This window comes from Leopardus geoffroyi, chromosome C1 (assembly GCF_018350155.1).
Source record: "Leopardus geoffroyi isolate Oge1 chromosome C1, O.geoffroyi_Oge1_pat1.0, whole genome shotgun sequence".
Taxonomy (NCBI): domain Eukaryota; kingdom Metazoa; phylum Chordata; class Mammalia; order Carnivora; family Felidae; genus Leopardus; species Leopardus geoffroyi.
The window spans coordinates 51,339,973-51,363,248 of NC_059328.1; the positions used below are offsets into that span (position 1 = coordinate 51,339,973).

General features: G+C 36.8%; 1 protein-coding gene across 14 annotated transcripts in view; it reads right to left on the reverse strand.

Annotated features, from left to right (window-relative positions):
* The window catches only part of DOCK7 (dedicator of cytokinesis 7), a 228,122-nt gene that overhangs the window by 97,083 nt on the left and 107,763 nt on the right, over positions 1-23,276 (reverse strand). For all 14 annotated transcript variants that reach the window (XM_045477649.1, XM_045477651.1, XM_045477648.1 and 11 more), the window contains exons 15-18: positions 11,647-11,764; positions 8,230-8,300; positions 4,133-4,271; positions 3,126-3,227 (exon numbers count right to left, since the gene is read on the reverse strand). In XM_045477649.1, the coding sequence (XP_045333605.1) occupies positions 3,126-3,227; positions 4,133-4,271; positions 8,230-8,300; positions 11,647-11,764 (430 nt within the window). The remainder of the gene's footprint in view (positions 1-3,125; positions 3,228-4,132; positions 4,272-8,229; positions 8,301-11,646; positions 11,765-23,276) is intronic.

Consider the following 23,276-nt stretch of genomic DNA (forward strand, 5'->3'; position numbering starts at 1 on the left):
CTTCACATTCTAAGGCCCAAAAACCAGTTGAAGTTAATACATATTGGCAAGGTCTCTGACCTTCTGAATCAAAGAGAGCTCCACCATAACCAGGAAAGTAGATACAAAATTGCATGAAGCAATGATCTGTAAAAGCTGAATGTTCGCTTATTTTATGTATAATTATTTTTTATTTTTATTTATTTTATTTTTAAATTTACATCCAAGTTAGTTAGCTATACTCCAGCAATGATTTCAGAACTAGATTCCTTAATGCCCCTTACCCATTTAGCCCATCCCCCTCTCCAGTAACCCTCTGTTCTCCATGTTTAAGAGTCTCTTATGTTTTGTCCCCTCCCTGTTTTGATATTATTTTTGCTTCCCTTCCCTTGTGTTCAAAGTCCTCTGTGTCTTAAAGTCCTCATATGAGTGAAGTCATATATTTGTCTTTCTCTGACTAATTTCGCTTAGCATAATACCCTCTAGTTCCATCCATGTAGTTTCAAATGGCAAGATTGTAAAAGCTGAATGTTTGAATAATGATCTCTCACTTGGTTTAAATTCAGCACTAAAACTAACAATATATACTGTTCTTTTTTTTTAAATTTTTTTAACGTTTATTTATTTTTGAGACAGAGAGAGACAGAGCATGAACAGGGGAAGGGCAGAGAGAGAGGGAGACACAGAATCTGAAACGGGCTCCAGGCTCTGAGCTGTCAGCACAGAGCCCGACGCGGGGCTCGAACCCACGGACCGTGAGATCATGACCTGAGCCGAAGTCGGATGCTTAACCGACTGAGCCACCCAGGCTCCCCTATACTGTTCTTTAAATGTAATAATAAAGCTAAGAATATATACTGTTTTTGTTTTTATAATTGTTTTTAAGATTATTTGAGAGAGACAGAGACACTGTGAGCAGGGAAGGGGCAGAGAAAGAGGGAGAATCTGAAGCAGGCTCCATGCTGTCAGCTCAGAGTCCACACGGGGCTCAAACACATGAAACCATGAGATCATGACCTAAGCCGAAATCTAGAGTTGGACACTTAACCGACTGAGCCACCCAGGTGCCCCTATACTGTTCTTTTAATGCTGTAATTAAAAAATACAAAAGTTTTGATCACTTAATCACATATCAATCAACTATACGTCTATCGTTAAATCCAAACCATGACCATATTCTTTATATTATATATGAGCATACACAGCATAGTAGCTAGAAGAAAATCATCAGTCTCCCTTTAGAAAGTTGACCTCGTATTTGCAAATCAATTAAGAATAAATGCATAATTTCCATAAAATCAATTTTCTTTTAAAATATTTCCTTTTGAAATATATAATGCTACCCCTGGCAGAAGACTACCTTATTTTACTGAGGAGATGTGTTCCTGGAAAATCGAATGAAAGATTTGGCAGGGGATGAAAGACAAGGAGGAAGGAAGGAGTCACATTTCTTTCCTACTGTCTTTATCCATTCATTTAAAAAATACTTATTGACTGGGGAGCTTGAGTGGCTCAGTCAGTTAAGCAACTGACTTTGGTTCAGGTCATGATCTCACAGTCTGTGAGTTTGAGCCCCGAGATGGGCTCTGTGCTGACAGCTCAGAGTCTGGAGGCTGCTTCAGATTCTGTGTCTCCCTCTGTCTCTGCCCCTCCCTGCTCATGCTCTGCCTGCCTCTCTGCCTCTCTCTGCCTCTCTGCCTCTCTCTCTCTCTCTCTCTCAAAAATGAATGAACATTAAAAAATAAAATACTTATTGACTGCCCATCATGAGCCAAGCACTAAGTACTTGAAGATACAGCAATGCACAAGAAAGACAAAGTCCCTAACTTCCTGGAATTTATACTCTGTAGACAACAAATAAAGATATAAGAAGTATAAAGTCAATGATAAGTATTATGAAGACATATCAAAGTAAAGGGATAAAAAAGTGCTGGATGCTGCAATTTGAAACAAAGTGATCAGAGACGCCTTCTCTGAAGAGGTGGGATTTGAGTGGATGTCTGGATGAAATGAAGAAGCTGGCCTGGAGATGGGGCACCACCACCAGCACAGGGAAGTGCAAAGGGCCAGAAATGAAAATGTGCTCTTCATATAGAAGGAACAGCCAAGGCACTGTGCTCTCTGTCTGGGGCAGAGTCAGTGACAAAGAATAGTAAGAAAGGAGATCGGAGCAGTAGCCTTCTGTTGTCTTTGTGTGTGTGTGTGTGTGTGTGTGTGTGTGTGTGTTTTAAACAAAAACAATACAAATGTATTTGTGAATACTTGTATTTATTTATTTTTTTAATGTTTTTATTTATTTTTGACAGAGACAGAGACAGAGCATGAGTTGGGGAGGGGCAGAGAGAGAGGGAGACACAGAATCTGAAACAGGCTCCAGGCTCTGAGCTGTCAGCACAGAGCCCAATGCGGGGCTCAAACTCACGAACTATAAGATCATGACCTGAGCTGAAGTTGGATGCTTAACTGACTAAGCCACCCAGGCACCCCTATGAATACTTTTTGAGTTCTATTCTGAAAATAAATGCTACCAGGAGAACATTCCCAAGACATATTTCAGACTAATCTATACAAACAGTTACATTCAAGGCACTCATATTAATAATTATCATGTAACAGTTCTCCCAAAAAGCACTTTGGTTTTTGAGTAGTGGCTACTGATTCTTGATTGAGATTTTTCCAATGTTTTTGTTTAAGTCACATATGTCATCATCACAGTTGCTAATGGTTCTTGTATTACAAGTTTGTAGCTACTTTATCTTCACATACATGATTTTTTAAAATTTTTTTCACATACATGATTAATTACAAAAAGATTCTAAAAAATTAATTGGTTTGTTCTTTTTCCTCCAGACTTTCAGTGAAATGTTCTTACTTATTTAAAGCTTATGTTATGTTATGAAAATTCTCCAAATTTGCCTTTTCTTTAAGTTAATATTTCACATATTATTTTGGTTTTAAAATCAATATACTTATTTTAAAAGCTTCTAAGTATTCTATGGAGTAATTTTAACTATAGTACAAAATAATATTATTACTTCATTATCTACATACTTCTAGATAGAACAGCAAAGTCTTGTTTGAGAAAAACACTTCTGCAAAAAACTCATTCACTCCATCTGGAGAGTTTCACCATAAGAGATACTGACCTCAGGAGATAGTACAGAATAAGCTTGTGGTGGTTTTTCCAGTGAAACTGGTAGGCAAAACTGCCCAGTCTTTAATCGTCCATTCTGAAGCATTGGTATCCACTTTTAATTAAAAAGGAAACAATATTAAGTTAAATACATTTGTTACAAAAGTAAGTACTTGGAAAATCTGTTTTAAGAATTTGGAATGAGCCAAATTTGTCTCACGCCGCCAAACACCAAGGGGATTTAATTAAGTAATAATAGGTTTCACGATTCCTCTAAAGAAAAGCTTCCCTGACAATATTTTTATTAAGGAGCATTCCCAAAACATTATTACTAACTAACTATGCAATATTTAAGCCAAAAGAGGTCCTTACTATCCAAGAAAAAGCTGGAGTAGAAAAAGGCCGCAAAGTCAATCCATTACACATGGCGGTAGCATTGTCAAAGTATACAGGGAAAGGTTTGGTTGAATATGAATGCTGACAACAAAACTAAAAAGCATGAATTTATTTGGTTACATTTAGCAAAATCCATTTCATAGACAAAAAAATGAGTCAATTGTTAATTTTTCTCTTTTGGGTAGCAGCATGATTTTTCTGACAAAGTTGTGATAGCACATCATGATACCCTTCACCTCAGGTTTACGTTTGCAATTCAATCATAATGATTTTCAAATAATACTCAAGAGTTTTAATTGCTTTTCATTAAAGCCAAGAGCTTTAATAGCTAAGGGTCTCTTTTAATCATTTTACACTGAAACCATTCTGTTCTGAAGAACCCTTAAAATTAATATATTTATACTGTACTGTTTGGTAAACACATAATAATCAGGACCAACACCTAAGTGTTTACACATGTTAATTAATTGCATTAATGAGTATTTTCTTATTACGATGACTCTTCCTAACCAATATGGGGAATCAAATAGGGAATACTCAACAATAATGAACACCAATTACATCTCAAGTATTCAAACTACTTTTAAGACTGAAAAGCTAAATATTAAACAAAGATATACTTACTGTATATCCAACAGGAGTTTCAAGAGGAGTATTTTGTTTTTGCTGACAACTAACATGATAAAAAGTAAAAAGCAAATGATGATGGTCAGTTAAAGTAGCAGGGAGTTTAACCTTGATTTCTTCATGAAAATCAGGAGACCTTCATACAAAAAAAAAAAAAAAACAAAACAAAAAACAGATCAATAGTCAGTAATTTGTTCAAAATAAATAATTACTGCATTTGTATATTTGAGTAATTTTTAAATTAATTTCACGATTCATGCTCAATTTTTCTTCCAGTACAAAATATTTTTCTCTATTCCCAAACTGTATGTAACTAACTCCTACTTCCAGCTGAGGGAGTTGTCTCTGTTTCTGAAATTTCTCGTCTCATTTTTATTAATGGGCTGAGTGATCCTATGATTTGAAAATTCATTAATAATCACCACCTTGATGCCGAGATCTTCATTAGATGGGAAACTGTATAAATGAGGAGACTAGGGCAAGGCCTTCTATATTCTGATACGCATTACATAGAAAAGTAACAGGAGTTTTTGTAAGTATGTATTTTAAAACCATACCATAAAAAAACATTTTTCTATTATAGGAGTGACTTCATATTAAAGATTAATTTGTATTATCTTTTTGCAAAAAAGAAAAAAAAACAAGTAGCTCTAGACAGCTTAGTATCAAGTTGGGCTCTCTATGGAATATCTTATATCAATTATTCCATTGCTAAAGAAACAGATGTTAACAAAACATAGACTAATGTATTAACTGCTCAGAAAAAAGGAAAAAAAAAATAAAGAAAAAATCAGGGAACACCTATAAATTGCATTTGTCTCACAGTTTAGAAGTGCTCCCAGCCACTACACAAATACAATGAATATCATATTTGACTTAACCAATGGCATTTTCATCTCAATATCCATTGAGAGTGGTCCCTAGGAGCATTTTTATAAAAAAAAGCATTGCTGCTATTTATGATTTATGATTTAAAAGGGACAGAATCTTAGCATCCCAACCATCCATATTCAGCTAGTATCTCTCAGTTATATTCAAAGAAAATATATCCAAACCATATGGCTCCAACTAATTAAAAGTGAAAGCTTTCCCACCAACTAGGGTTCCCCCCACCCCATGCTAATAAGTCTAATATCTTTCCATTTCAAATAAGTCTCAAAAACACTAAAAGTGTAGATCTGATCACAGAAATATTAGGTTAATTAAAATTTTAATACCCCCAAGAAAGATAAGTAATGGTAGCCATCTGAGAATTTGATGATTTTGGTGAATAAAAGATGCTATGTATCTTATTATTGACCTCGCTAATCACCACTAAATCATGAGAAAGTTGAATTTCCTCACAGTGTTAGAGTATTGTCATTTTAATTCCACGAATACTGAGAGCAACAAAAATAAAGATCTAGCTATAAACTGAGATACTTTAAGAAATTACTACCTTCTGCATCAATATCATTCCTAGTACTGAGTATTCATTTCTTTTCTGAAATCATACTATGTGAAGGCTTTTATGGAAAATTAAGCATCTGTGAGTTATTCATCAACAAGTACATTTTAACTGTTCACCTTTATGTTAAGTATTGTGTTATTTCTGTGGTGGTTTTAAAGATACGAAAAAATAATTACCCTCAAAAATATATAATTTAGTAGAAATATAAGACACACATATATCAATAGGAATGCTATAAAGCAGGGGTTGGCAAATTATGGCTACAGGTCAAATCCAGTCCACTGAATGGTTTTGTATAGCCCTACAGACTAAGAATGATTTTTATATTTTTAAGTAGTTAAAAAAATCAAAAGAGTAACATTTCACTTGAAATATTACATGAAATTCAAATTTCAGCATCCATAAATAAAATGTCATTGGAAGACAGCCATGCCCATTCATTTGCAACTTCACTTATTGTCTATGGCTCTTTTTGCACTACAACAGCAGGGTTCAGTAATTGCAACAGAGACCGTATGGCCCACAAGGCCTAAAACAAAACTACTGGGCCCTTCGCAGAAAATGTTTGTCAACCCCTGGTATACAGCATATAGCATATAAGATTAAGTGCTTCAAGAACAGAGCTGAACAGATTACTTCAAGTTTTGGATCAGGGAATTGTATTTAGGAAGAGATATATGATGTGGGCCTTAAAGAACAAGTAGGAGTTGAATTAATAGAGGGAATCAGTATTATGATAGAAAAAGGGATCCAAGAAAAGCCCAGAAACAGGATACTTTAGCAATAAGGCAAAAAGAAAATCATCAAGATGTAAAAGATGATTGGATATTAGAGAAAAGAAGAAGGAAAGCAAGGATGTTTTAAATTTTGAGTCAAAAGAATTATGGTACCGTTAATAAAAATAATCAGACAGAGATAGGGTCCAGAAGAGAATCGGGGATAAATACATGGAAATTGAGAAGGCAGCCAAAAGAACATGCTTACTAGGCTACTAAAAATATATGTCTGCACCTCCGAAAGAAGGTTATGACTAAAAATAAAAAGTTGCGAAACAATCCACATAAAGATAAAAGCAGTAACATTTTCAATGAATGTAACTCTGAGAAACACATATAAGGTTATTTATGGAGAGTATAGTGTAGAAAAAGAGGGTCAAGAGTGAAACTGTAGTGTTTTGTATGGAATATCTATTCTCAAAAAAAAAAGGAAGGAAGGAAGGAAGGAAGGAAGGAAGGAAGGAAGGAAGGAAAGAAAGAAAGAAAGAAAGAAAGAAAGAAAGAAAGAAAGAAAGAAAGGAAGAAAGATTAGAATAATTACTACAGAAAAATAAACTGTCCAAAGAGATGGGAGGAAAGTGAGAGCGGGTCACAAAGGGTGAGAAACAATAAAGTTTTAAAGAGGGCAAGGAAAAACCATGCTACACAACAACACTGAAGAGAGGTTTTTGTTTTGTTTTTTAGGTATAGGAGACTTAGGTTTCTTTTTGACAGTAACAGATGGAGCCAGGGAAGTGGGGACTGATGGTACAAGAGAAGGGTTAACTGATGGAGTCGCACTCTAGAAGAGGAAGAATGAGACTGGTAGAAAGTAGAGATGAAAGACTCACACTGAGCCAGGTACGGGCTCTGATTGCCCTTGAACCAGAAGGAAAGGCAGATCCATGCAGAGATAATCAGAGGTGAAGAGTAGACAAGTGGATGGTTCTCAAGTTGGATGGTCTCAAACCACTTAATAAAGTAGGAACGCTAAGAGTAAGCAAACAGAATAAGTAGGAGCTAGAGAAAGAAGAAGAAAGGCTTAAAATATCTCCTGCCAAATGACAGAGGGTAAAAAAAGTGATGACAAGAAGATTACCAAAGAATGGTGGAGAATGGTGGGGCCAAAAAGAAAATAAAGTAAAATGAATTACTGCAGTCCCATCATACAGATAAAATAACGTCAATTTGTGATAGTCCTGATCGGTACAATTTTGTGATTTTTCTCCAACAGCATTCAGTAATCAAAACAAAAACAAAAAAGAGAAGAGAAGAGAAGAGAAGGGAAGGGAAGGGAAGGGAAGGGAAGGGAAGGGAAGGGAAGGGAAGGGAAGGGAAGGGAAGGGAAGGGAAGGGAAGGAAGAGAAAAGAAAAGAAAAGAAAAGAAAAGAAAAGAAAAGAAAAGAAAAGAAAAGAAAAGAAAAGAAAAGAAAAGAAAAGAAAGCAGAGATTAAAAGTTATCCAAAGTTAAGAATTTCTCAAAGAAGTAAAATGGAAGGACACTAAATCAAAGTATTATTAGATGTTGAGAATACCACCAATTTAACTAATGGTTATAAGCTTAGTAAAGAGTTAAGTAAAACTACAAAGTGTCAAGGGGAAAATAACAGGGAAAGTCCAAAGGACCAGAGGCTACAATGATAATCAATAACAATATAATAAAAATGAAAGGGTCAGAGAATTTGATATGAAAGACCTTTTGTATATAAAGTCTAAATTTGATGTCTATAGAGAATATGCATCTACAGGCAGAAAATTATAACTCTGATGTCAGCTGTCTTGAATTTGCACATTCAGTGCAGCAAAGCATTTGGTAAACACACTAACGTGAGTGCTTAAAATGCCACTGAGAAGGGAGTAACTTTGAAAGAAATATTTGAATTCAGTACCTGTTATGATATACTACGGCTGTATAGGCTTCCTTTGAAAATTCTGAACAGCTAGATTTACCAAAGATTACCTGTAACAAATAACAGCACGTTGAAACTTTGTTGTAATAAATGCTGGATGTTCATATCTATGTAAGAATTTGTCTGATTTAATAACTACTGGAGAACAATGGGCAAATCGGCCCAATGAAGAACAATGTGCCTACTGACGTTCATTAATAAATTCAATTGCTTAGCCGTAAATTTCTTTTCAACTATAGAACCATCTGACATTCAAACATTCAAAAAATTTCTACCCATTATATTTCCTTTTTCTTAAAGAAGGTGAAGAATTCATTTCAAAATCTGGGTGTAGCATATCATTTGGAATTTATATAAGAAATATGGTCTTAGAATAGTAGCATGTATCTACTATAAAATTGGCGGCTTTTCCACTAAAACAGTAATCATTCTATAAGCCAAATATAAATTTATAAATGATATTTTAAAATCCTATTTTAGGTGAAGCTATGTATCCTTTGCTTCCAGTACTCCTTACAAGCTACCCTATTAAGAAGGAGGAGCGCCATTCTTATGTTCTTATATATGTCTTAAAAATAAAAAATCCACCACATTAAAAAAAAATACTACTTTTGGAGAAGGTTTAAAGGTAAAGTAATTCAGTCTTGTATATCTGCCTCTGGCGTTCTAATAGCAATACTACGGTTAATTAGGGCAGCTGATAAGATACATGGCTTATCATTCCTATGTGAGACAGATTTGCAACGCTACCTACCCATAAATTAACCTCTTATCTCTGGCCAGCCATCTCTACACATGCAGAAATAAGTACATGGACATATCATCGCACTTACATCAATACAACTGGTAAAATAACTCAAATTTTACATCTTATACAGAAGGATTAATTGGAACCATCCGCAAATAAAAAGAACTTTTTAACAGATTATTTGTGTTTCTTTTTGTGACACAAAAGATCCTTTTATTCACACAGGTCCTTTCATTTTAAGGCTGTGTAAAAGTGTAATGACTATGACTGTCCTAGAGAAGTCTAATTTCACCAATTTCCAAGAATACATTGCCATGTTTTTATAAAATGTTGTTCCAATGCCAGAATTTGAATTTTATGATCTTATCACACCAACATTATATGATACAAAAATTATCTTAGGATCCATTTGAGTAGTCCTTATTTTTTTAAAGAATTAAGCAAAGACAATGTGTCTATGTTTCTATACTTTCAACCAGTCACTAGGATAAAGATAAAAGCATTATATTTGCATATGACTAATAATACACAAGTGAAAGGAACACAGTATCCTCCCCATCCCCCACCCCGGCCACTGAGAAGATCCCATTTTTCACAAAGTAACTCATTTACTTTCATAACATGAATGACATAAAGTAGAAAGTGTTCCTTTTCTGACCTTGTGACATGTATTTTTAACCATTCATCAACATGGACTGTGCATCAATTCTGTGACAGGTACTTTGGCAGGCATCAAGATATAGATATGAGTAAGACATGGTCCCTGCCCTCAAGGAGCTCACAATCTGGTAGACAAGATAAAGAAATAAACATATAATCTTAAAGTGATAAGGCCCATAAAAGAAATGAGAAGATGCTACGGTAGCACCAAAAGAGGGAGTGGTCTAACTGTCATTGTGGCTGGATGCAGCTGGGACTCCACAGAGGCCATATATGTGCTAAGACAAGGAAGAGTTTGTTAGGCAATCAACAGAAACAGATTATCTTACATATACTACATTTGTCATAAGCTCAATTCATATGGTAATTCACATATAACAAAGCATCTATTTTCACAATCCAGTACCTTTTCATCAACTGTGATAGTATATTCATTCTTTCAGCAGGAATAAAGAACTAGTAAAGAATATGAAATGCTAACTCCAAACCTCAGAAGTAAATTCTACATTTATTAGCAAATACTTATTCACCATGTATTATATGCAAAGATCTGAAATAGCAGCCATAGAAGAATATAAAGATGCATAATTTGTGCTCGCTGCTGTCAAGATCTATAAATGCTGATAAAACTGAGGCAATGGGAAAAGAGAAAATATACAGCTTTCCTAGTAAGTAGAAAATCAGAGGAATGCGATTTAATGACTGGCAGAGAAGGCTAAAATAAAACCGTTAACAATGCACCTATTCGTAAGCTCATTTTCATTCCATTAGGGTTCTCAGAGGTTGAACATCTATAGTGACAGGTGTGCTCCTATTCCATATGTTACTAACTTTAGTTGAGCTTAAAATCTACTTTCATGGAACTTGCATTGAGTAGTGTTCTACAAATCCTAAATGATAATTTGGGCAGTCAGGAATCTCTCCAGTCTGGCCTCAATCTACTATTTCTGACTTCTCTTACACTGCTCTGGCTCACTGGCAACTCGCCACTGTACCTCTGTGGAAGGACATTCTCCACCTTGAGTTGCTTTCCTTCCCCAGCTATCTAAGACCCAACGCCATCTACATTTTAACTATCTCTGGTTTTAGTTCAGATATACCTCCTCCAGGTGATACCTGCCTATTACCTCAGCAAGACATTCTCTCCTACCTCTGTACACTTCTGCCTTTGAATCCCTACAGCCATCTTCTAATACTTAGCATATACCTTGGTTCTCAATATTAGCTGCAAAATGTAATCCCCTTAGGGAGATTTAAAAATACTGATATATGACTAGTTCCCACCCCCAGACACTATAATTTAATTGGAGTAAAATTCAGTCTGAGCACTGGTATTTTTAAAAGCTCCCTAGGTAAGTGTAATATGCACTATTACCAGAGTTTCTTAACAAAGATGGGAAGAATCATACATATTAGAATCACCTGGGGAGCATTTCAGCCTATACCACAACCTCATATACTACCCATCACTTTCTACTTCCTTTGGCCTCTCATTCTCAAGGAGAAGAATCAGAATCACAGATGACAAGAGCAGAAAAAACATATCTGCGCTTTGTTAGAGTTACCTAGGTGATTCTGTTCTGATCCTCTCTTGAAAGTCACTATTTTAGAATTTTATGTGTTTATCCCATATCCTTTAGATTACAAGTCTTATTCATCTTTGTATCTCTGGGAGGGACTAGTATGTACTAAGTCCTCAATATTTAAGACTTCAATACGGAAGTGTTGAATCACTATATTGTCCACAGGAAACTAATATGAACTAATATGACACTATATATTAACTAACTAGAATTTAAATAAAAACGGGAAAAAAAAGACTTCAAGGAAACTCATACTATCTGTTACAGGAAGTAATGCAGTTAGAAATTTGGTTTACAAGATCATTAATTTCCAGTTTAGAGCTGCCAATCAAGTAAAACAAAAACAAAAACAATGTCTGTTTGAACCATACATGAACAAGAGGAAAAGTAAAGAACACTTCTTACCGGCATAGCATTGCTTGGATCCTCCCCATACATGAACTGTACTTTCACTGTTATATTTCTTGCAGAACCCTGACGATTGGCAAAGTTGAGACTCTGAGGGTATATGTAGAGAAGATTTCTGTAAAGGCAATAGTATGCACGATAGTAAATATATATCTAAAAACACTATGTATCACTGCAGGTCACAAAAGAAAGAGATGGAACAAATACTTCATTATTAACATACGCTAGCCACCATATATTTTCACATACAATGTTTCATTTAATTCTTACGGCAATCATTCAAATAGATAGCAATCAAATATACCCCAATTTTGCAGATGAATTGAGGCCCAGAAAACTTAAGTGAGGTTCACACACAACTAAGTAAGCAGCAAAGCTGAAATCAGAATATAGGTCAGACTTCAAAACACGTGTTCCTTCCTCTGCAAGAGACTTCTGGGAAATGAATGAGTAAGGACTGAATCATTATTAAGAAGTTAATAATGTATTATGTTAGCTCCTGCAAGCAGATATAAAGAGGATAACATTTATAGGCAGGGCTTCTGTATATATATGATCAAGGACATAAGAGAGATAACATTCCACATTATTTGTTCAAAAACATGTATGGACAATATGCTAGGTGTAACAGTTGCTATGAAATAATCACATATTACTCTGTATTTATTTTACTTCATGTCCAGTCCCTGCTTCTGCCACACAGAAGATAAATAATTCAAGAAAAAACACCAAAAGAGAGGGCTAAACAAATAAAAAGAAATAGAACAAGATTTACTTTACCTGAAGACTAGTACTGAGATATGATGAACAAGACTTCAAGTATAATAAAGTCCTGCTAATCAACTGCTGGAGCAATGAAAACACGTCAAAATTTTCTGGAATGTGGTAGGGGAATATAGAAATTCTAAATGAACACAACCTTTGACCTAACAAACCTGCCTCTAGTCTAAGGACAGAATTATACACATGTATAAATGGATGTGTTAAAAAAAATTCACTACAACATTTTTTGTAGTAGAGAATAATTACAAATAATTATAAAGAAATATAATATGCATGAGTACTATTCTAGTTAATTATATTAATATATATTAATAAGAAGGATCCTATGGAGTCTCCAAAATGACAATGTGCAGCAATATTTATTGATGTAGAAAGAGATACCCAGCATGTTGGATAAAGAAAAAACGCAGGTTCCATAGCAGGATGTATAGTGGCATATCCTACTTACGGAAAATTGTGAAGAAATAATAGCTGAAAACTCCCCTAACCTTGGGAAGGAAATAGACATCCAGATCCAGGAAGCCCAGAGAGTTCCAAAAAAAGATGAACCCCAAAAGACTCACACCAAGACACATTATAATTAAAATGTTAAAAGTTAAAAAGGAGAGAATCCTAAAAGTAGGAGAAGAAAAACAATTTGTTACACACAAGAGAACCCAAATAAGACTATCAGCATATTGTTCAGCAGAAACTTTGCAAGCCCAGAAACTTTGCAAGCCAGAAGGGAATGGCATGATATATTCAAAGTGCTGAAAGAAAACACCTCCATCCAAGGACACTCTAGCCAGTAAAGTTATCATTCAGAAGCAAAGTAGAGACAGTCTTCCAGACAAGAAAAAGCTAAAGGAGCTTATCACCACTAAACTGGCCTTACAAGAAATAATAAAGAATCTCTTTAAGCTGAAAAGAAAAAGTGCTAATTATGAACAAGAAAACATGAAAGAATAAATCTCACTGGAAAGGTAAATATATAGTAAAGGTAGCAGATTAATCACTTATAAAGCTAGTATGAAGGTTAAAAGACAAAAGCAGTAAAAATAATTACAATACTTAATTAAGGAATACACAAGATAAAAAGACATAAAATATGACATCAAAAATATAAAACATGGGAGAAGGGAGTAAAAATGAAGAACTTTAAAACTGGATCAAACTTAAGTTGTTATTGACTTAAAATACACTGTTCTAGATACAAGTTGTTATGTGCAAGCATCACGGTAACCACAAAGCAAAAACCTATTGTGAATACACAAAAGGTAAAGAAACCTAAGCATACCATTAAAGAAATTCATCAAACCACAAAGGAAGGAAGCAAGAAAGGGAGAGTGACAAACTACAAAACAACTGGAAAACAATAAAATGGCAATAAGTACATACTTATCAATACTTACTTTAAATGTAAATGGACTAAATTTTCCAGTCAAAAGACAGAGTGGCTGAATGGGTTAAAAACAAAAACAAAAACAAGACACATCTACATGCTGCCTAAAGAGGCTCACTTCAGGGGCGCCTGGGTGGCGCAGTCGGTTAAGCGTCCGACTTCAGCCAGGTCACGATCTCGCGGTCCGTGAGTTCGAGCCCCGCGTCGGGCTCTGGGCTGATGGCTCAGAGCCTGGAGCCTGTTTCCGATTCTGTGTCTCCCTCTCTCTCTGCCCCTCCCCCGTTCATGCTCTGTCTCTCTCTGTCCCAAAAATAAACGTTAAAAAAAAAAATTTTAATGGGGCGCCTGGGTGGCGCAGTCGGTTAAGCGTGCGACTTCAGCCAGGTCACGATCTCGCGGTCCGTGAGTTCGAGCCCCGCGTCAGGCTCTGAGCTGATGGCTCAGAGCCTGGAGCCTGTTTCCGATTCTGTCTCTCCCTCTCTCTCTGCCCCCCCCCCCCCCGTTCATGCTCTCTCTCTCTCTGTCCCAAAAATAAACGTTGAAAAAAAAATAAATAAATAAAGTAAAAAAAAAAAATTTTTTTTTAAATAAAAAAGAGGCTCACTTCAGGTGTAAGGACACACACAAACTGAAAGTAAAAAAAGGGAAAAAGAGATTTCATGAAAATGAAACCAAAAGAAAGTCATATCAACAAAATGGACTCCGAAATAAAAACTATAATAAGAGACAAAGAAGGTCATTACATTGACACAGGGGGGTCAGTCCAGCAAGAGGAAAGTTGGTGGGGTGAGGGGAAAGAAAGGAGGGAGGAGAGAAAGAAATAGATAAAAAGATACTTCTGGTTAACAGTGAAGGCTCTAGTTTCTTTTTTGTACTTTTCTATTTTGTTTGAACTGGTGAGAACACATGACTTTTATAATAGGAAAAACAATTTCCATGGGGGGAGAATAAGTGTATGTAACAAAAAGCCTACAATCTTAAAGTCACTAAAAACATGGAGAAGAGTCACTTATTCTCTGAACAGTCAAAAGTATAAAAGACAAATGTGGAAATGTTACGATGATTTGTCAGTTTCTTAATCAAAAGAATTAAAGATCAAAGATGACTATTACTAACCACTGAAGTCACCAAATAAAATCTGCACAGGAAATACTTATTTATTGATTCTGCACACAACATCAGTACCAAGTTACATGCAAGGGAAATAAAGGAAAATTAAGAGGCCATTCCCTGGTCTTGAGGAACATATAATCTAATGGGACAGAAATGCCTATAAACAGACCACTTCACAATAATGTTGTGTTGTGAGAAAAGTTATGCAGAAGTTATGAGAGGAAGAGATACTTGGTTGACTGTGGGGGAGTCTTTCCATCTTCTACCTTCACAATATAGTTGTTGAAGAAATGGGATTATTTTTGTGTAAATTTTTCTTGAGGCTAGAATTTGTTTGTATCCCTGTAGTGACATTTAACATATTCTTGTTTTCTATAAATTCAGAGTTGGATCAAGAGCCTTGGTTATATTTAGGCCTGAGGTTTTTTTTTGGTAAGATCATTCCATAAATAGTACCGTGTCCTATCAGGAGGAAAATATCTCTTTTTGTGCAGTTAGTAGATGGTGATCAATGCCTAAATCCATTAGCTCCATTAAGGGCTGCCAAAAGATAATACCCTCTCAGTCTTTATTTAATAGCTGGAATATCTCTATGAAGAGCAATTATCCTCATCTATTATTTGCTTAGCCAGTGAACCATTATATATTATAGAGAGGAATAAATGCTGGACTCTTTTCCATTATTTTCCAGTTTTCAAAATAAGCAGTAGGTGCATTACAATCCTCTAAGAGAAATTCATTCTTTTTTTTTTTTTTTTTTTTTTTTTAGCATCACTTATAAACTCAGGGACCAAACATATGAATGGGTTTCAGTACACGGCAGGTATTATCTTGATTGATGTTCAAATGTTCTCTCTTTAACAAAGGAAAAAGCCAACTCAAACTGGCTCCTGCGTCCTTGTGAGTCAGTCATAGTAGTCTTTGATGACTTCTTGCTATCTGTTATAGCAAGACGTTCCAAGGTCTTCTATCATTTCTCCTCAGACCCAGAATCAACCACTTCTCCAAGGAGCTTTGGTTCTCTGCATGAGAAATGTTTTTCCAAGCCACAGTCTGGGCATTCATTGTGAGTTAGTCATTGTTTCTAGGCCATTTAAGTAGAAAGGGTGAGGGGGAAATGCTTTTAACGTGAAATACATTCTGAGTTCATACTGATACTTCAAATTCCAATTTAAGACTATTTATTTAATTTTATTGTAAGATTTTATTTAATCTTTTATCTTGTATCTACATATCATCTTCAAACACTGAGAATCATTTTGAAGGACATCAAGTATTAAAGAATTAGAATATCACTTAATTACTTATGCATACTATTCAAAAACTGGAGTCTTAAGGAACTACAGTTTTCTATGGCTATCCAGAAGAGTTAGATAAGCCTACCAAGACCGAGAAGGCACCTACAGAGAAGTAGGGAAAAAAACCATGAGAGTGCAATGACATGGAAGCCAAGGAAAAACAGCATAAGAAGAATTAAACAGTTAAGTGTCAACACTACTCAGGGGCCAAATGAGTTAAGAATCAAAAAAGGTCAACTGGACTAGCAACATGAAAGTCACTGATAATATCAGGCTGGAAACAGATAAAAGTAGGTTCAAGAGCAAGTTGTTAAGAAAATGAAATAAGTGAAACTCTGAAAAGTGTAGCTGTAAAAGAGAGAAAGATCATGCAATAGTTGAAGACAGAATATGAGCATTTTGTAAGCTTTTTAAGATTGGAAAGGTTTGAGAAAAAAAGAGACTGAGTCTACCAGGAAGAAAATGGGAAAACTGGAGAAAAGATAGGTGGGTGATTGCGAATGGGGGTGGAGATAAAAAAGGCCGTCAGGGCACGGAGGGGGAGGGACCCCCTTCTGCGAAGAAACAAAGGGAAGAGAAAGGGCAGCTAGGGAAGTGTAGGACCATATCTGGACAGGAGAAAGACCTCGGACTGAGACTGAGAGGGATCCTATCTCCAACTGCAGAGTTTTCTTCGCACCGGGACCGGCTCCCAGTTCACGCACCTGGGGAGGAGGGAAGCCAGCCCTGGGTGTGGTGGTAAGTCAGGGCACAGTCTGCAGTTGGAGAAAGTGGTTCCCTGCCTAGAGGGCTGCGCGATAGTACAAAGCCTGCTTGCGTCCGTCACCCCCCGTCCCCCCACCCCCAGCTCAGTGGCTGGGCCGAGGGCGCAGTCTACAGTAGGAGAAGGCAGCCCTCTCCCTGGAGTGCTGTAGGAAAAGACAAAGCCCTGCCTGCATCCACCACCCTGGGGGCTCTGTGGTGAGGTCAGCGGAACAGTCTACGGTAGGACAAAGTGGCCCCCTCCCTGGAGTGCTGTGGAAAAAGACAAAGCCTGCCTAAGTCGGCCTGCATCGGCCACCCCCGGGGATCGGCGGCGAGGTCGACTGCACAGTCCGCAGAAGGCGGTCCTCCCTGAAGTGCAGCGGCACAGACAAAGCCAGCCAGGGCCGCATATCCCGCCGCGCGGAGAGGAGCTTCCCCAGTGCCAGAGCGCCTGGAGCAGGACTTTGAATCCTAGACAAGCACGGTGTCAGGGGAGGGGGAGGAGAGAGACGGACCACCCCGTCTGCGCCTGCGGCACAGTGAGGATGACTCAGAGTCCACCGGGTCCGGCTCTGTGGAGAAGAGACTGTGGGGTCACCATTTCCCCTACCACCAACCACCACCACCAAGGTGGGGCTCCCTGGGCCCATAGTGGGGGTGGGTCCAGACTGCACCAAACCACGGCCCTTCGCACTGGGTAACTGCCTATGTACCAGAGCCGGGCAGACCCTGAGGACAGCTCCTCCGGACAAGTGCAGCAGCATTGCCTGGATGAGCTCTAGGTCAATTCTGGAAATATAGATATATTCTCCCCCCAACTCCCATTTCTCCTCCTTATCTCTTCCCTCCCCTAGGCTGGTTACTCTGGTTATTGGTCTGTCTAAACAGACATATTTAATCCATTGTCTTGATACATATTCTACACCTCCTTCTTTACACTCCTTTCTCTCTCTCTGGAACAATTAAGCCATATAGTTTCTATGTCTGGGTAACTTTATCCTCCTTTCGTTTTTCCCGCCTCCGTCTTTGTTTTCTGTTCTATGGATTGAGTCTTTTAGTCTCTCTGCCTAGTCAGTGTTTATTTTTCTCCCCCCTCCCTGCCCCCCACCCCGCTCCTGTCATTTCTCTCTTTGTATATGCTCTTCAAACAGCACCGCCTCCACCCTCTTCTTTACTTGTAATCGGTGTTTTGGGGTTTTTGTTTTTAGGCTTTAGTTTTCTGTTTTTGTTCATTTGTTTGTTTGTGTTATTTATTTGTGTGTTTCCATGTTTTTGTCTCCTATTTGTCTATCTGTTTTCCTTTACAGGGCTACTCCAAGAAACAAATCAAAGCACACCTGGTGGAGGGTCCAAAATATCACTACGAGTAGGGTAATAAAATAACCAAAGTCACAACAACAGAGAACAAGTAATAATCTCCGAAAAAACACCTCCTGAAGGGCCAGGCCCTGAACAGTGTATGACCCTCCTTTAACAGAGCAGTGCTCACAGGTGCAGAGCACACAACAAACTTTAAAAACGCATAAGGGACAGAAAACTAGCCAAAATGACGAAACGGAAGCATTCTCCTCAAAAGAAATTCCAGGAAGTAGCAACAACTAACAAATTGATCAAAACCGATTTAAGCAATATAACTGCACTAGAATTTATAATGATAGTCATAAAATTAATTGCTGAGCTTGAAAAAAGCATAGAGAATAGGAGAGAATCTATTGCTACAGAGGTCAAGGGACTAAAAAATAGTCATGATGAATTAAAAAATGCTATAAATGAGGTGCAAAATAAAATGGAGGCGGACATAGCACGGATTGAAGAGGCAGAGGAGAGAATAGGTGAATTAGAAGATAAAATTATGGAAAAAGAGGAAGCTGAGAAAAAGATTAAAAAAAATCCAGGAGTACGAGGGGAGAATTAGAGAACTAAGTGATGCAATCAAATGGAACAATATCCGTATCACAGGAATTCCAGAAGAAGAGAGAGAGAAAGGGGCTGAAGGTGTACTTGAACAAATCATAGCTGAGAACTTCCTCGATCTGGGGAAGGAAACAGGCATTGAAATCCAACAGGCACAGAGAACTCCCTTCAGACATAACTTGAATTGATCTTCTGCACGACATGTCATAGTGAAACTGGCAAAATACAAGGATAAAGAGAAAATTCTGAAAGAAGCTAGGGATAAACATGCTCTAACATATAAAGGGAGAACGATAAGACTAGTGACGGATCTATCTACTGAAACTTGGCAGGCCAGAAAGGAATGGCAAGAAATCTTCAATGTGATGAGCAGGAAAAATATGCAGCCAAGAACCCTTTATCCAGAAAGTCTGTCATTCAGAATAGAAGGAGACATAAAGGTTTTCCCAAACAAACAAAAACTGAAGGAATTAATCACCACTAAACCACCCCACAAGAGATCCTAAGGAGGATTCTTTGAGTGAAATGTTGCAAGGACCACAAAGTACCAGAGACATCACTACAAGCATGAAACCTACAGATATCACAACAACTCTAAACCTATATCTTTCAATAATAACACTGAATGTAAATGGACTAAATGCTCCAATCAAAAGACACAGGGTATCGGAATGGATTAAAAAACAAGACCCATCTATTTGCTATCTACAAGAGACTCATTTTAGACCTGACGACACCTTCAGATTGAAAGTAAGGGGATGGAGAACTATCTATCATGCTGCTGGAAGTCAAAAGAAAGCTGGAGCAGCCACACTTATATCAGACAAACTAGACTTTAAATGAAAGGCCGTAACAAGAGATGAAGAAGGGCATTATATAATAATTATTGGGTCTATCCATCAGGAAGAGCTAACAATTATAAATGTCTATGCACCGAATACAGGAGCCCCCAAATATATAAAACAATTAATCACAAACATAAGCAACCTTATTGATAAGAAGGTGCTAATTACAGGGCACTTTAATACTCCACTTACAGCGATGGAAAGGGCATCTAGACAGAGAATCAATAAAGAAACAAGGGCCCCGAATGATACATTGGACCAGATGGACTTGACAGATATATTTAGAACTCTGCATCCCAAAGCAACAGAATATACTTTCTTCTTGAGTGCACATGGAACATTCTCCAAGATAGATCACATACTGGGTCACAAAACAGTCCTTAATAAGTATAAAAGAACTGAGATCATACCATGCACACTTTCAGATCACAATGCTATGAAACTTGAAATCAACCACAGGAAAAAGTCTGGAAAATATCCAAAAGCATGGAGGTTAAAGAACATCCTACTAAAGAATGAATGGGTCAACCAGGCAATTAGAGAAGAAATAAAAAAATATATGGAAACAAATGAAAATGAAAATACAACAATCCAAATGTTTTGGGATGCAGTGAAGGCAGTCCTGAGAGAAAAATACATTGCAATCCAGGCCTATCTCAAGAAACAAGAAAAATCCCAAATACAAAATCTAATAGCACACCTAAAGGAACTAGAAGCAGAACAGCAAAGACACCCCAAACCCAGCAGAAGAAGAGAAATGATAAAGATCAGAGCAAAAATAACAATATAGAATCCAAAAAAACAGTAGACCAGAGCAATGAAACCAAGAGTTGGTTTTTCGAAAAAATAAACAAAATTGATAAACCCATGGCCAGGCTTCTCAGAAAAGAGAGAGGGCCCAATGTTTATAGCAGCACTTTTAACAACAGCCAAATTATGGAAACAGCCTAAATGTTAATCAACTGACGAATGGATAAAGAAGATGTGGTTTATATATACAATGGAATACTATTTGGCAATGACAAAGAATTAAATCTGGCCATTTGTAGCAACGTGGATGGAACCAGAGAGTGTTATGCTAAGTGAAATAAGTCAGGCAGAGAAAGACAGATACCATATGTTTTCACTCTTATGTGGATCCTGAAAAACTTAACAGAAGACCATGGGGGAGGAGAAGCGGGGGAAAAAAGTTACAGAGAAGGAAGGAGGCAAACCATAAGAGACTCTTAAATACTGAGAATGAACTGAGGGCTGATGGGGGGTGGTGGGGAGGGGAAAGTGGATGATGGGCATTGAGGAGGGCACCTGTTGGCATGAGCACTGGGTGCTGTATGGAAACCAATTTGTCAATAAATTATATTTAATATTAAAAAAATTTTTAATTAAAAAAAAGATTGGAAAGGTTTGAGTTTGATTAAATACTAATGAGAAGAATCCAGGTGAGACAGAGTCTGCATACATTAGAACAAAAAAGTAAAGATTCCTGAAATGATAGGAGAGAACAGGATCCAAAGCACATAACAGATTGCCCTTAATTATGCTTGTAATTCCTCATTGTAGCAAACATTTGCTGAGTATGCAGTGTGCTAGATACTAAGAATATAGAGATAAAAGACAAAGTTACTGACTTCACAGAACTACAGTCTAAAGGGAGAATCGGACAAGCAAATAATTATAATGTAGTGTAAGTGCTATGAACATAGAATATCACTGAAGCCCACAAGAGGACCTGAGACTAAAGAATCTGCCAACAAGTTTCAATGAAAAATTTGTAAGTAGGATAAACAAGCAGAACACACAGTAAAGCAAAACACACTATGCTTCCCCCCACCCCTCAGAATCTCTACATTATCATTACTACTGTTTTAGCTTTGTGGACATGGACATGATTGGCCTTTTCCCATCTTTAAAGTCTCAGAAAACCTCACCTTTACCCTCCCCTGCTATCACATCACTTTGTTATTCTCTTTACAACTCTTAAACAATCTGCTTAAAACAATCCTAAAATATCTTATTCATTTATGTATTATTTCTTGTTTATATATCTCCTTTAATAGAGTCCAAACTCCATGAGGGCAAGAACTGTATCTATCTGGTTAACTGCTATATTCCCAGTGCCTAAAACAGTGCCTCATATTGAATGAATGAATGAATGAATGAATGAATGAATGAATGAATGATACAGAATGCACATAAATATTTAGTTACTTAATACTTCAGGGAGTTTGGATTCCAGATTAAATGGAAATTAATTAAACATAACCTATAAGCTATGTTTGATTTCCAATAAAAGACAGTTTTAAATTGAACTTGTTTCCAAAGATAAAAAGCATACAACTGAATCCAGATTCTTTTCCATTTGACTATTAATTCCACTAATAAATTCCCACATATAACTAGTAAGTCTTTACCTTGCACTTATAATACTTCTTCAGAAGAATTTCAAATCAGCAGTGAGAAGGCAGACTAATGAAAAGTGTGGAGATAGCACCTAGCCATTTAGGGAAAAAAGATGAATTCATATTTCACTCCTCCTCAAAATAAATTCTAGAATACTCAAAGGTTTAAATAATAAAAATAAAGCCAACAAGTACTAGAAAAGCTTTAAAGAGACCACATTTTATAGGTGAGAAGGCATTTCTGAGCATGAGCCACAAACATAAAAGACAAATTTTAAAGCCTTTGCAGAAAAGGTGGTATCAATACCCATAGGTGGAAGACAAATGACAAACTGGAAAAACACTATTCACTACACATAAGATAAGGACTATCCAAAATATGTAAATAATTCCTACAATTAGTCAGAAAGAGACAAACAAAAAAAGGGGGGGAGGAATATGGGGAGAGGGGACTTATATAATACTCAGGTAATTCACAAAAAGAGCAAAATAGATGGCCAGCAAAATACACCAGATGTTTTTTACCTATTAGATTTACTGATATCTTTTGTTTTTCTCATTCAAAGCATTGATAAAAATTCATGGGAAAAGAGCAACTCTCATTACTCTTGGCAGAGATGTAAATTGGCGCAACTCTTTTGAAGGATCATCTGACCTGAAATCATAATGTGAAATTCAACACCACAACCTTGTTGTTTAAAAACATTTACACACACACGGGAAGACATTTCTGTGAGTATTGTTTGCAGTTAGAAAACTGGAAACAACTTAAATGATCAGTAATAGGGGAAGACTTAAATTATGGTACATCCATATAAATAAATGATTATGCAGCCATTAAAAAGGATACATCAATCTACAGGCACTCAGGAAAATAAATTTTAAAATATGAAGGTCTTGAACCAATTTTTTTTTTAATATTTATTTTCGTGGGAGAGAGAGAGATTGAGCAAGGGAGGGAAGAGAGAGAGAGAGAGAGAGAGAGAGAGAGAGAGAGAGAGGATCCAAAGTGGGCTCTGAGCTGTCAGTGCAGATCCCAATACAGGGCTTTAACTCAAGAACTATGAGAACATGACCTGAGCTGAAGTCGAAAGCTTAACCCAGTGAGCCGTCCAGGCACCCCTATATATGGCATGGATTATATATAACA